Source organism: Curcuma longa, chromosome 13 (genome assembly GCF_044706935.1).
Source record: "Curcuma longa cultivar G26 ecotype Majalengka, Jawa Barat chromosome 13, ITB_CL_G26_1.1, whole genome shotgun sequence".
Classification (NCBI taxonomy): domain Eukaryota; kingdom Viridiplantae; phylum Streptophyta; class Magnoliopsida; order Zingiberales; family Zingiberaceae; genus Curcuma; species Curcuma longa.
In genome coordinates, this window is record NC_133873.1 from 7669454 (window position 1) to 7685326 (window position 15873).

General features: G+C 39.3%; 1 protein-coding gene and 1 pseudogene across 1 annotated transcript; one reads left to right on the forward strand and one right to left on the reverse strand.

Moving 5' to 3' along the window:
• Positions 1–916: 916 nt before the first annotated feature.
• On the reverse strand, positions 917–1450 carry LOC141843776 (LOB domain-containing protein 11-like). Its single transcript, XM_074731809.1, has one exon. It carries the CDS (start codon positions 1448–1450, stop codon positions 917–919), a length of 534 nt encoding a protein of 177 aa, XP_074587910.1.
• Positions 1451–6480: 5030 nt separating this feature from the next.
• LOC141843769 (elongation factor 1-alpha-like) lies at positions 6481–9783 on the forward strand (annotated as a pseudogene).
• Positions 9784–15873: the final 6090 nt, after the last annotated feature.

Sequence of the window (15873 nt, forward strand, 5' to 3'; positions counted from 1 at the left end):
GTTAGTTTAAAAAAATTCGGTTCGATTCGGTTTGATTAATTCGGTTCGGTTTGATTTTAACTGAATATATAGTCCTACGTGAAAGTCCTCTTCATACGATCGAGCTTCGTTGTCCCGTGTGAATTGATGCAATCAAGTTGTTTGTGTTAGTAGGTATCTTATTTCGAATATTTTTGTGCAACTATAGCACAATATCTTATAGCGCGTGCCATAGTAAGAAGTTGTTAGAGATCAGATAGGATTTGTAGTTCGTTATGAGAGTACTAATTAGGTTGTTCGAAGTCATGTGACATTGCGAGGTGATTTTTATCGTCTTATTGGGACTACTATAGAGTTCCCTTCCTTCCCTTCCTGTTCGAAGTATACATTGTCGTCTAACATTCTTGCTAGAGACGCGCTAGAAGTTGATGCCCTGCCGCAAACTAAGACTTCTCATGGCCGAATGCTCCTTTCGCTCGACACACTCAAAGTCATTTGTGAGCAACAAGTCTAAACCTCCTTCAATTGCAAGCTCCCCCTCCCCCTTTGCGAGTCCCTCCTACGCATTGCTCGCATAACGATCGTTGTTCAAACACGCGCGAAGACGCGAAAACATCATCTAGTTTTTTCCTACCAAACAAACCTTGAGCCAGACCACAAGAACATTACATTGGATGTGAAAGAGAAGTCTCTTTTTTTTTTTCCTTTTCTTTTTCCCTTCCACGTTTTGTCCTTTTTTAGCAAAAAAGTCATGAACAAAGAAACACTATTTGTTCATGAATAGCCTACAAATGTGACTTAATTTAGAAATAATTTGCACCTTCAACTACCAAACAAAACACAATTAACCAACTTTAATGGTTCGTACTGTCGGCAAATTTGTTTTCTCGGCACAAAATTATTTATTATTTTAAAAAAAAATCAATTCCACGTCAGATTAAATCGTCCAGAGCGGCTCGTCCCATGGCTCGCCGATGTGGTCGGCGAAGGGCGCCGAGCCGTCGAGAGGCGACGGCAGCTGGGGCGAGAGGAGGGCGTTGACAAGGCTCTTGTGCTGAGCCTGGAGGTTGAGCAGCTCGGCTTGCGCCCGCGCCAGCTCGGCTTGAAGCCCCTCGACCTGTTTCTGGAGCAGGCAGATGGCGCCGGTGCAGCCGTAGATCGGGTCGCGGACGCGGGCGCCCGCCTCGTACACCATGCTGCTGACGGCGTCGGCTCGCTGCCCCTCGGGCAGCTCCTGCAGCAGCTTGATGATGTTGCTGGCGCCGAAGACGCGGTGCGCCGTGGCGAAGTTGAGCAGCTCGGCGGGCGGGAAGTAGGGCGCGAGGACGCACTTGTCGCTGCACCTGCGCCGCAGTAACTTGCAGGCGGCGCATGGGCCGGCGTGCGCCTGCGCCGCGCCGGGCGGCGGGGAGGAGGAGGAGGAGGTGGCGGTGGAAGTTCGGATGCCGCGGAGGGCGGCACTCGACTCCATGGCAAAGTCATAGGACGCCATGTCTTCCCCATATTTATACCCGGCAAAAAAAGATTATTTAAAAATAAATAAATAAATAATAACACTTTAACATATTTTTTTATTTTAAAAATCTGTTTATTTCAGTCTATTTAAGTTGGTCAAAAATAATAACATTTTTATATTAAAAAATTTTCCAAATGGAAACGACTTACTGTGTCATTGAATTGTCCTCGTCGTGTCGTGTCGTGTCGTGTCGTGTGTATTTCTTCAAAGAACGTCCAGTTTTTATGAGAAGGACTTCCATCGACAACTCATATTAATGTATAATCATTTAATTATTTTTTATATATTATTTTTATTATTATTATTATTTATTTATATCTTCTATTTGAATTCGAAATCAGAAGTGTATTAGAACAACTACGATCCTATAGATGGTAAATTTATATTATAATAATAATTATTTTATAGATGTTACAATATAAATGATAGATAAACATAGTTGAATCCGTAATATAACAATTGTAACATGAATATTTTTAAATAAGTTAAATATATATATAGTAGCAACAAAATATGTCTCATCGATTTAGGATTTAGATGAAAAATAATAATAATTAAAGATATATGATATGATAGAAATATATTATCTTGACTTGTACTGTGGAATAAAGTTATAAAGTCGGTTCATCTTTAAAATTAAGAAATCCTACATCATTTCACCCGAAAAATAAAGAAAATATTTTAAAATATTTCTTAAAAGAATATTTCAAAATCTTTCTAAATAAATTAAAATGGATATCTCATAATATTTCTTAAATGAACGCTAATGTTTTAGAAATCAACTTTATAAAAAGTTGTCTATACCTATAGGTACAAATATGCACACATCAATTTTTAATTTTTTTAAGTCATTAAACTCATTCCTAGCATAAAATACTAATTTGAGTGTCGGAGTGGTTTACTGGGACTCACCTCGGATGCTATTTTAATTCTCTTTTTGAATGTTTTTCAGGTCTCTTCTTCTTTCTTGATAGCTATTTTCAAAGAGCGTGCACATTAACAATTCATGAATCGATGACTTGGTTATTCATGATGTATTAATCGGAACAATATATGTGAATTATTGATGAACAAAACACACGAAGAGTTTTTTTTTTTTTGTCCTAAAAAATTTCTTTATCAATTTAATACAAAAAATTGTTCTCAAATGAAAAGACTCACTGTGTGATTGAATTGTTCTCGTCACGTCCTTGTTTTCAAACTTGGATCATCCGGATTGGGTTGGACTAGTCAGCCTCATCAAGTTTCCCTTATTTCTTCGATTAGTCCTACAAAATTTTATTAATAACTTTTATAAAAGAAATTTATATATGGCAAAGATTAATTAGTTATTCTGTATATATATAGTCGATTGCGATAATTGACTCATAAATATTTTATTTATTCTAAATTAATTTTAGTCGACTTGTAAACATACTATTGTGTAGTTGATCTTCGGGTTGACTGACTAAGCATCTTCGAAATTGATAAAAATAACAATATAAAAAACAATTTAGGATGTTTCCCTTTTAACTTAGTTTTCTAAACTTTTCCAAGTTTGGTACAAGTCAAGGTGCGGTTGAAGGCATTGGAGATATCTTTGTCCATGTGTATTGGGTCTTTTTGCCCATGCTTGGTGTGACATCAAACCCTCTCTTCAGAAATTATGCAATCTCCATGGGCAGATATTATACCGTAGCATGTGCCTTTCTAACAGCGGTCTAACAAGCAGAATGATGGAGTGATAGGAGCAGATTCAGTCGGGTATTGAGTAGGGCACTCGGCGAGTGGAGCTTAGGCACTGAAGAGAGTCCAGGCCGAGACTACTCAAGACGCGGAGCCAAGACGGTGTCCGAGATGGAGCTCAGAGCCGAGTGGAGACTTGGTTGGGAGGTCCGGACTCGGAGTTTGGTGTTGAACCCAAGTGGAGCAGTCAGGTGTTGCGTTTCAAGTCGAGTTGGTTGCCGAGTCGGTGAGTCGAAGTTGAACTGGTTGTTGAGTCAGAGCTTGACTACTTGGCTAGGGTAAGGAGCGCGAGTGTGGAATTCAGACGTCGAACCTAGGTGTGGAACCAAGCTAGTCAATCTCGAAGTCAAATCTTCTGTCCGACCTATTGTCCCCTGCTAGATCAGGTCTTGACCTTCTGAATCAAGTTATATCAATCCATAACACTAATAATTTTTTTATTCCTTCAATTTTTCTGATACCCTTCCATTATAAATTATTATTATTTTTTTAATATGAAAAATGATCATAAATATAAAATTCAAAGTCTTTTGAGTTTTTCTTTTGTTTTTCCTCCTAACTCTTGTGGTAAGTTAGACTTGCTAATTGATTAGGAGGATCCTACCTGCAGGAACAGAGCTAAAGAGGAAAAATTCTCGTCCCCAGGGTAATGGTGCCGCGGTAGAACATCTAGGTTGTCACCCAGACAACTACGATTCGATCCCCAACTACGACATATTTGTAAAAAAAATTCTCCAAATGGAGAACACAATCAAAGGATGCTAGACGTCTAGGTTGGCTACTGCGTGCACTTTCCGATTTATCCTGGTGGCCGATCAGAAACTTCCATAGAACCAAGCCGATCACTCCAGAAATAGTCAATAGGGCTAACTGGGATTTATCATTTTTTTTTAAGGAGCAATTCTCTCAATATGAAATTTTCAACTCTGATCCATGCCTGTGGGGAAAGGTATTGAAATAGAGAGCGAACAGGAAAATACTAATATTTTTTTCCATCCCCTCTATATGATTTTCTTGATTTCGTCCCATTACAAATTATTATTATTGATCATAAATATGAAATTCAAAGTCTTATAAACTTTTCTTCTATTTTCTTGAAGGAAAGACTTGTTAATTGATTAGGGCAATCTTATAGTCAAGGACAGAGCTGAGAGAGAGGACAATCCTCCAATATAAAATTTCTGGTTCCAATATCTCTTCTTTAGTAAAAGATGGAATCGTTACTTCAGCGGTTCTACATGATCGACTTCATCATTATCTAGAAGAAAATATTGCTTTAGTTTCATCGAGATTTAATCCTTGTCCACCTCAATAAATCTGTTTTATAATAATCAATTTAGTGATATCCTAAGAGCAAAGATAGCATAGGACTGCATGAAATTCTCTCAAATTTAAAGTCTTTTGTACTTTTTAGTCTTTTACTTTTCAAACCCCCAAAAAAGTCTTGTTTATTTCCTAATTTCCTTTTTGTTTGTTTGATGGGATACAAAATAAATAATAACATGAATTATACGAGAAAGAAGTAGGGGCGATAACAGTAAACACGACTTGGAATATGAGTAATAGACACTAAAAGACTTGCTAAACTTGGTTGGATATGAAGGGGGTGTTGAATTTAATCACAACTATAGGTGTCGCATCTAGACTAATTAAGTTCGTTACCTTTCTAGAATGATTGACTATGCCTTTTATTAATGACATGAGTTTTTGCGAGTCACTATAATAATAAGTGAGCAAGATAAATCGATATTGATGTAGCCCGAGTACACCCGGTTGAATCGTTGCCCTATTTGACTCCCTTTATGTCGGCTGATGCCTTCCATAATAATAAGGCTCCATCAAACGCCGACCTCCCCTACCCGCACGACCACATTGGTTCATAGACAATGAGGATTTCTAGTTGAGCGAACCTGCACTACTAATCGAGATTGACCTTAGCAAGGCTGCCTACTTCGAGAGCGACACTTGGATAATGGCTCGATGATGCTAGGAGTACTGACCAACGGTTGTCGCTTTGGCATAGTGTTTCATATGATCGACCCCGTGACTGACCTAAGGCTCGCATGATAGTATAGCCGTCAATTTTGAACTAGGCCTATCGGGTTAGCCCACTTATCAACCAATTTAAGCGGATTAAGTTAAAATTTTATCAACCCATTTTAAGGTAGATTCAAGGAGATTGACCTGCTTAGGCCTGCAACTCGTATGGGTTGACCCATGGTGGGTTTAGGTTGACTCGTGGGTTAAGAAAATTTATTTTTTTTCTTCAAAATTTTAAATTAAAGTAGAAAAAGACAATGAACTAATGGATTTGACCTATTTAAATCGTAATCCAAATTTAAAATTTTCAACTTAACTCGTTTAAACTATAATCTAAACTTAAAAATTTTAATATTTTCTATATTTTTTTTGATAGGTCTGTGGTTTGACCCGCCTAACCCGCAACTTGCTTTAGATTGGGTTAGGTTGGAAATTTTTCAACCCGTCAAGTTGATGGGTCGGCCCGTCCCACTCAGTCATATAATATGTTTCTTATGGATTGGTCCGTCCCGTCATGAGTTAACCCATTTGACAGCTCTATATGACAGTCTATGTGGACCTTCCACCTCCGCAGCTATATAAGATTCCGTAAAGGTATGATTTTCTTCTCTCGTGAAAGCTAATTCTCTTCATCTTTTTCGACCTCTCTCACGCACTCAAGCGTGTTTGAAACCGCAGCCCATCAATAACTTGACCGTTGGAGGGGTCGTGTTAGCAACGCTGACCCTAGCTGATAAGATTGGATCCACATGATATAGGAGCGGACCCACCTTGTACAGTTTCAAAGGAAGAAAGAGAGAAGGATATCGAGAGAACAAAGAAGGAACGAGGAAATGAAGGAGAATAATGTGTAGAGTAATAGAATGACAACTATAGGCGTCACATCTAAACGTTTACAAAAAAAATATTTTAAAATAATAATAAAAAATAAAGTGAAATAGAAATAATTCATAATTCCAAAATTTGCCATCAATCTATACCACGTATTTAGGCCCAATTAAATAGGCCCATTTTGTTTAAAATGGGCCTTTGGGCTCGCAAAGTTATTGCTTAATTGTTTAAACATCAGGCTTAAACGTCAGATTGCAATCCGACGGTCACAGGCATAGTAAATTACCCGTCAGATTGCAATCCGACGGTCAGATTAGAAACCCTAAGTGGGTCGCCAGGCGTTCCGTCTATAAATTCGACGAGACGGCGGCATCGTATGGTTCGCTCGGAGCTCGATCGTTGTGGCAGCTTCTTCTCGAGATCTTTATTCGGTGAGATCTTGCTCTTCTTTTTCGTTTTTTGTGATTATTATCTTTTAGTTGTTATCATGGCTTTACCATGTTGAGCGAAATCACTCCCTCTTGTTTGAAATATCGTGCAATGATTTGGTTCGTTTGTTTATGCTTCATCGTATTTTGAGCTGTAGATGTTTCATTATCTGTCTGTTGCTTTGCCGTTACGGTAGTTTCGCGCAGCGCCTATCTCGGATTTGTGAGAGGATCGGAATTATTTTTATCTAGCTATGATTTTATTATTGCTGTAGTTTGGAGGGTGTTTGTCTCCTTATCATTGTCAAAAATGATACCTTTGTCTATGGAATATTACAGATCGAGGAAAGCCGATGTTTTTATCTTTACTCAGCTGCATGTTCTTTTAACTTAACCACTTGATGGTCATATGCTGATAGTTTCTAATGTCGGAATACCGTTACCGTTAAAGTCTGTAGTTTGCATGGTATTTTATTATTTCTGTAGTTCGGAGGATGCTTGGTCTCATTGTAATTGTTACTCGGCTGCATGGTCTGGTGTCTTAATCCTTGATGTGCATGTCTCGATGGTTTTTAATGCCGGAATTGCTGTGAAAGTCTGTAGTCCTAGTTTATTCACGTCAATATGAACATTTAGCAGGTTGTCTTAGGTTTAAAGAAGAAAATAAGATGTCTTTCTTAGAATTTGACAGCTAGTCTAATTTCTGTTGGTTGTGCCTCTACTTTCAGCTTCAAAGTTTCCAGTTTAATGTTTCTTTGTGGCTTTGTCCTGGAGGCATATATTGATAATATAGGGGATTTTCATGTTTTGAGTTTGTTCCTTGTTGACTCAGGAGACCATTTCCCCTTATATGTTTACAGCAATATGTATAATCGATAGACCTCCATAGATCAAGAGGTTACTTGCTAGTATGATCTCTGTTTGCTTTGCCTCTGCTTTGCTGCAAGGTTTCCATTTTAGTCTTCCTTTGTGGCTTTGTTCTGGAGGCATATAATGAGAACATAGGGGATTTTCATGTTTTGAGTTTGTTTTCTGGTAGGCTCAGGATATCATCACCCCTTACATGGTTTCAGGAATATGTGATTTTGGAACACAATCACAATATGTTTATTGTTTTGGATTATGTTTATTTTGGAGTTTGTATATTTTGCCACCCCTCTCTTGTTACAAAGTGAATTGCTACATGGCTAGTATACTCAATTTGCAAAGATACTTTGATGTATAATCATTAAATCTGTAATTCTGCTCTATGGAACAAGGGAAAGATGCCCTTTTAGAATTTATTTACTAATTTAATTTTTGTTAGCTTTGCTTCTGCTTTCAGTTAAAGAGGTTTCAAATTTAGTGTTTGTCTGTGGCTTTGTCCTGGTTACATATATTGGGAATATCAGGCATTTTCACTATTTGAGATCATTTTGGGTTGGCTCAGATGATCTTTCTCCCTTACATATTTACAATTATGTTTCAATTAAATTCTTGCATTTAGCATGTTTTAGATGTTTTGATACTTTTTGTTTATTTTATTCTTCATGACTCCTTACTTTGGTCTCTTCTAGCAATCATGGGCAAGGAAAAGGTTCATATAAACATTGTGGTCATTGGCCATGTCGACTCGGGTAAATCGACCACCACTGGTCATCTCATTTACAAGCTGGGAGGCATTGACAAGCGTGTGATCGAGAGGTTTGAGAAAGAAGCAGCTGAGATGAATAAAAGATCTTTCAAATATGCTTGGGTTCTTGACAAGCTCAAGGCTGAGCGAGAACGCGGTATCACCATCGATATTGCTCTTTGGAAGTTTGAGACCACAAAGTACTACTGCACCGTCATTGATGCACCCGGACACCGTGACTTTATCAAGAACATGATCACTGGAACCTCTCAGGCTGATTGTGCTGTCCTCATTATCGACTCAACCACTGGTGGGTTTGAGGCAGGTATTTCAAAGGATGGCCAGACACGAGAACACGCTCTCCTTGCTTTCACTCTTGGTGTTAAACAGATGATTTGCTGCTGCAACAAGGTGATATATGAATCTCTGTATCGCGATGCTTGTGTTCAATTCGAATTACTTTCCGTTTGGTTAAATTAGTTGATTTCTTCAGTGTATCGCTTGTTATAAATAGCTTGTTAACTGGATTGTTTCATCTGATATTCTTATCTGTGGTTTTTTGCTTTGTTTTAGATGGATGCCACTACTCCAAAGTACTCCAAGGCTCGATATGACGAAATTGTTAAGGAAGTCTCTTCTTACCTCAAGAAAGTTGGTTACAATCCAGACAAGATCCCATTCGTTCCCATTTCTGGTTTTGAAGGTGATAACATGATTGAGAGGTCGACTAACTTGGACTGGTACAAGGGTCCGACCCTTCTGGATGCCCTCGACTTGATTCAGGAGCCAAAGAGGCCCACAGACAAGCCCCTTCGCCTTCCACTTCAGGACGTCTACAAGATCGGAGGCATCGGGACTGTCCCAGTCGGTCGTGTGGAGACTGGCGTCCTCAAGCCTGGTATGGTTGTCACTTTTGGCCCGACCGGTCTCACCACCGAAGTCAAGTCTGTGGAAATGCACCATGAGGCTCTACAAGAGGCTCTCCCCGGCGACAATGTCGGGTTCAATGTTAAGAATGTTGCAGTCAAGGATCTCAAGCGAGGTTTCGTCGCTTCCAACTCCAAGGATGATCCTGCAAAGGAGGTAATTTTACATCTCAGGTCATCATCATGAACCACCCGGGCCAGATTGGCAATGGATACGCCCCCGTGCTTGATTGCCACACCTCCCATATCGCCGTCAAGTTTGCTGAAATTCTCACCAAGATCGATAGGCGCTCCGGCAAGGAACTTGAGAAGGAGCCCAAGTTCCTCAAGAATGGTGATGCTGGATTCGTCAAGATGATTCCCACCAAGCAAATGGTGGTTGAGACCTTCTCCGAGTACCCGCCTCTTGGTCGTTTCGCCGTGAGAGACATGAGACAAACCGTGGCCGTCGGCGTCATCAAGAGCGTCGAGAAGAAGGATCCAACCGGTGCCAAGGTCACAAAGGCCGCAGCCAAGAAGAAATGAGCTGCTTCGTTTAACTGTCCTTCATTATATTCTGAAAGTCTCTTTGCTAGTCTGGTAGTGAGTGTCGATCGAGCATTTGCATGGCGTTCTGAAAGGATTGAACTTAATTTGTATTGTCGCTACAAGATTTTGAATCACCATTATTAATATGTATCGTGAGTCAATGCATTTATGGATTATTTATTTTGTAGTGGTGTTTAATTTATAGGCATAACAAGATCTTTTACTTTCTAATATATATATATACAGAAACGTTCAGCTGGGTGACGTTTTGTGGGCGTCGCGTGGGCGACAGCTGACGTGGAATCCATGTGGGGTCCAGCTGGTGCGCGTGGCCAGGAAAAGAAACCGAGCGTCGCGATTTCCAAACCCTAACCCTCCGCGATTCCTCTCTCGCGATCCGCTGCTCGACGCCTCTCTTCTCCCCTGCTCTGCGTTTCCTCTCCTCCGCCTCTCTTCGCCACCGCAACCTCGCCTCTGGTCTCTTCTCCCCTCGCCACCGCAACCTCGCTCGCGCGCCTCTGGTCTCTTCTCCCTCGCCACCGCAACCTCGCTCGCGCGCCTCTGGTCTCTTCTCCCCTCGCCACCGCAACCTCGCTCGTGTGCTTCCCGCCGCGCCTTTGGTCTCTTCTCCCTGCTCGCCTCAAGACCCTGCTCGTGGCGCCGCCGCGCCACTGCTCTCTTCTCGCGGACAGGTGCGCTCTGCTCGACGCCGTGCCGCCGCGCCCCTTATCAATGGTGTTGATAAGGTTTAGTTTCTGCAGTATACCCTTCTTAACAGATCTTTTCCAGTTTCCAGCTCCAGGTTTGCACATCTAACCTCAGTAACTTCATCAATCTGAGCAACCTATCCTTTTTTTTTGAAGATGATCGATTCATGCATTTTTATTGAACACTAAAGTAAATCTGAAAAATGATCGTATAATATATTTGATGTTAGACGTTAATTTACTGTTCATAATTCTACTGGCAAATAATACTTTGTGGGCGGATTCAAACTGCCATGCTTCTGTTTATCACCGAAATGCCACTGTAGCCAGAAACCTTCTAGCTCATTTGTAATTCAAAACTGTTTTTCACTGCTGTGTATATTTACTTCATGTTGTCCAAGATTTTGTATATGATAATATGTCACATTTTGTTGTCCAAGATTACTCAAACACAATGTTGACATCAATGGTGTTGATAAGGTTTGTTACTGTTATGAGCTATGATGCTTATTTTTATTGTTTTGAAGAATAGAACTTGAAACATGCAAGGTGCAATGTGCAGTATAAATGTTGACATCAATGGTGTTGATAAGGTTTGTTACTGTTATGTAGCTATGATCCTTATTTTTATTGTTTTGAAGAATAGAACTTGAAACATGCAAGGTGCAAGGTGCAGTATAAATGTTGACATCAATGGTGTTGATAAGGTTTGTTACTGTTATGTAGCTATGATCCTTATTTTTATTGTTTTGAAGAATAGAACTTGAAACATGCAAGGTACAGTATGTCCTTGAAACATGCAAGGCACTGAGCATGGACCAATAACTTGAATGAATTTACAAGATATTTAAACACTGAATCTCTTTCTTGTCATCTTCTTGATCAGGGTGATAAAATAAGACGACGGAAGGATTGGATGAACTGGATTCTTCCTCTGACATCAACGCGATATGGCAGTGTTCCAGGGCCTCGGTCTTTAACCATGTCGGATGATGGTTCTCTTGATACTCGTCCAAAATCTTGGCTTGGAGGATGGTGCTGCTTGCCACACTTGAAAAAGTCAATTAGTCCCGAGACCAGAGTTCCTTGGATGGTGGTGGTGCATCACACTACTAGTGCTACTTTGCTGTTAGCTGTTTGATGATTGTTAAATAATTGAAACTATTTTTGACTTATCTATTTTAAACTTTGTTCCATATTGGGTGAAAAGCTAGTTCGACGTTTGATCCAGGCATTGAGTAGTGAATTTGTTTTGCTGATTTTGATATCTAAATTTCTCTGTATGTTTTGTTAAATTTGTAATGTTTGATCCAGGCATAGATTGACCGAGTTGAGTAATTTGAGAGGTTGCACTATAACGATCAGGGTTTCTAGCATGTAGGAAGTCAACAGGTTTAATTGTTTGACTACTGGCCAACTGAGTTAGCAAGCAAGGTGACATGGAGGAATTGAAGTTGTGGACTAAGCTAATCAAGTCAGCTAGATGAGTTAGGTGGATCAAACATACGCTGCTGAAGGAATTGGACGAGCCAAATGGTCTAGATCAACCCAGCAAGACAATTGGGTCATACGAGTCAAGTTAATTGAACCAAAGAAGCCAAGTAATCAAGACATCAGATGCATTGAGCAATAGAAGCATATAGGATTTAGCCAAGGGCCCAACCCTGCTTTATGTTCAACTCTCCTCTTATACCGAAGGATAGTATACAACTTCCTCGTGATCGACATGTATTATCCAGTCCTGAACGAGGCACTGAGTGCTGAAGTCCAGCGTCTAAAACTTGCTATCGGAGAGATCAGTGAAACTCTGCCCTCGAAAAACATGAACCGGCAAATGCAATTGAGTCCTCAAATGTTTCATTTGCAGTCACAGCAACAACAGCAACAAAACCCACAAATTCCATTTGATATCAAAGATTTTTTCGTATTGTCATCAACAATATTTCATCTAATTCCGAGTTAATCATGAAACAAAGCATTTCCATTCCCAATTTGGATTATCTGATACCTCTCATCAAGATGATCATGTCGTTGGCTTGCATCTCCTTAAAAGCAAAGCAATAAATTTGTCTTCTAGGTAAATTTAATCAATTTTCAATATCTAAAGCCTCTTATATCAATAAATAATCGCTATTTAGAATAGTAAGGCAACAAAATATAAAAAATACAAAAAATACAAGCTTCAGCACCATATTGGCACTTCCCTAATCACTATTTAGAATAGTAAGACAACAAAATACAAAAAATTGCAACACGAGCTTCAGCACCAGAAGGCTTCAGCACGAGCTTCAGCACCAGATTCCAGTTTCTTCTTCACTTGTTTTTGTTTAGGCTCTTCTGTCTTTGCTTCTGTCTAGCTTTACTCCTATTGATTGTATGCAAAACACAAGCAATTGAATCATTCAAACGTCAATAGGCAAGCATAAATGTTGAACCACATTTGGCTTTAAAAAAAGTACGTGAAATGTAGCATAGTTCAGTGAACTAGGAAAAAAATATATCCACCTGAAGAGAATTGCCAGAAAGAACAAGTTGTGATACATATATATATATATATATATATAGAGAAATGATATCCCGCGCGACTCCAAATCCCGACTCCCGTGCGCGACACCCGACCCACGCCCGCTGCCGCCTCTCCCGTTTCGCCGTCCGGCCACCTCCGGCCGTCGGACCGGCCCCGATCGACGCGTCACTCGCCGGCGCGTCGACCGGCGTCGGTCCGGCGGCCGGAGGTGGCCGGACGGCGGCGAAATCGGCCGGAAACGCCGCTCTTCTACCCACGCCCACTGCCGCCGTGATTTCATCGCCGTCCGGCCACCTCCGGCCGCCGGACCGGGCCCGATCGACGCCACTGGCCGGCGCGTCGACCGGCGTCGGTCCGGCGGCCGGAGGTGGCCGGACGGCGGCGAATTTGGCCGGAATCGAGACCACAGTGGCTGGCGGCGATTCCAGCCAAATCGCGGCCGGAATCTGGCCAAATTCCGGCCGGAGACCGGACGGGGAAGGGTCGCCGGCGCCGGGCGGTCCTTCCCCGATCGGTCTCCGGCCGGAATTGGCCGGATTTCGGCCGCGATTTGGCCGGAATCGCCGCCAGCCACTGTGGTCTCGATTCCGGCCAAATTCGCCGCCGTCCGGCCACCTCCGGCCGCCGGACCGACGCCGGTCGACGCGCCGGCGAGTGACGCGTCGATCGGGGACGGTCCGACGGCCGGAGGTGGCCGGACGGCGAAACGGGAGTGGCGGCAGCGGGCGTGGGTCGGGTGTCGCGCACGGGAGTCGGGATTTGGAGTCGCGCGGGATATCATATATGTATATATAGAATTTTGCTATTATGAGCGCTGGCTTCCTGCGCGCTGACCGTCGACCTTCACACGCTTCCGCCGTCCATTCATCGCTGTCCGACCACCAACGACCGCCGGACCGGACCCGTTGGAATCGCGACTCGCCGGCGCACATTTCGGCATCGGATTTCGGCCAGATTGGGCCGAAATCCGACCGAAATTTCGGCCAAAACAAGGGCAACAGTGCCTGGCGCCACTGTCGGTCGGAATTCGGCCGGACTCCGGCCCCGATTCGGTCGGAATCCGGCCGAATTCCGGCCGAAATCGGCTGCTAGTGTCTGGCGGCGATTTCGGTCGGAATTCGGCCGGATTCCGGCCGAATCGAGGTCGGAATCCGGCCACCGCCAGACCGCCTGCGAGTTGCGGTTCCAACGGGCCCGGTCCGGCGGCCGGCGGTGGTCGGACGGCGATGAACGGGCGGCGGGAAACGGCGAAGGTCCGAGGAGAAACACTGTGCAATCGGACGGCTCGGATCACGCGATCGGACGGACGGACGGCTTGGATGGAGGCGCTCACGGGACGCGCAGGAAACTGTCGCCCATAATAACAAAACTGTGTATATATATATATAAATCTGACGAATGATACCATTAAGGCTACGTTTGGTAAGGGGTAATCAGGCTTGTAATGTAATCAGGATTACATTACAAGATGATTTACTTTGTTTGGTAACATTTTAGAGATGTAATGTAATGTAATTGGATTACAAAAGAGGAGCCAAGATATGTAATCTGGATTACAAAGGAAATAGTATGTAATCCGATTACATTACAGATTCTATTTTTATCGTACCAAATATACCCTTCCACTTTATTAATAAAATTAATAATTTTATAAAATCAATAATTTATTAATTATAATTAATAATTAATTATTAATAAACTTAATTAAAATAATTAATAAAAGTATTAATAAAATAATTATTATTAATTATTAAAATAAATAAAAATAATAAAATTAATAATAATAATTATTAATAATTTAAATAAAAATTATTTATTATTATTATTAATTAATAAAATATTTATTAATTATTTTAATAATTTTTATTTTATAATTTTAATTAATAATTAATTATTAATAAAATTAATTAAAATAATTAATAAAAGTAATAATAAAATAATAATTATTAATTATTAAAATAAGTATTAATAATTATAATTAATAAAATAATAAAATTATTAATAATAATAATTAATAATAAAATGATAATTATTAATTATTAAAATAAGTATTAATAATTATAATTAATAAAATAATTTAATAAAATTATTAATAATAATTATTAATAATTTAAATAAAAATTATTTATTATTATTATTAATTAATAAAATATTTATTAATTATTTTAATAATTTTTATTTTATAATTTTAATTAATTATTATTTAAACTAATTAATTATTTTAAAAAATTTTATTTTAATTAGTAATTAATAAATATTTTAATAATTTTTATATTTTATAATTAATAAAATTATTATTTTAAAAATTATTAATTAGTAATTAATAAAAATTATTAATTTTATAATAATAAAAATTATTATTAATTAATAAAAATTAATTATTAATAAAATAATTTATTTTAAAGATAATAAAAATAATCTTTATTATTACATTTATTTTTATTTTATTTTAAAAATTAGGAGGGTATTATTGGTATTTTATAATAATAAAAATTAGATTCCTTTCTGAAAATAATGTACACCAAACACTGTAATGTAATCATTATTGTAATCAAAGATTACATGCATTCCTTCAACCAAACATAGTAATGTAATCAAGATTACATTACATTACATTACAAACTTGATTACATTACAAGCGTGATTACATTACGTCGTACCAAACGTAGCCTTTTTCAAATATGAGATTATTCCATCTTTATTTCATTAAATTTGTTAACTCATTCAACTTTTTCTCGTTGATTCTATTATTTTATTTCTTTATTCATTCAACACGTAATTTGTTAATTTATAATAATAATTTATCAATAAATATAATTTATTTAATCATAAAATTATATATAATAAAATTTATTATCGAATATATATAAAATTAATCTAACTGGTATGATGTTTCATCACGTAAAATATAATAATATTAATATTAAAAAAAGAAATCATGGATACTAATTGCAAGATCAAATGACATAGCAAAAAGAATAATTATTTATGAAGAGGTAAATTAAAAAATTATAGTTGATCATTGACGGAGAAAGATATTGTCTCGACTTCATC

What these genes read in the sequence shown, in the direction of transcription:
- LOC141843776 (XM_074731809.1), bottom strand. Translation starts at nt 1,450, where the DNA reads ATGGAGTCGAGTGCCGCCCTCCGCGGCATCCGAACTTCCACCGCCACC.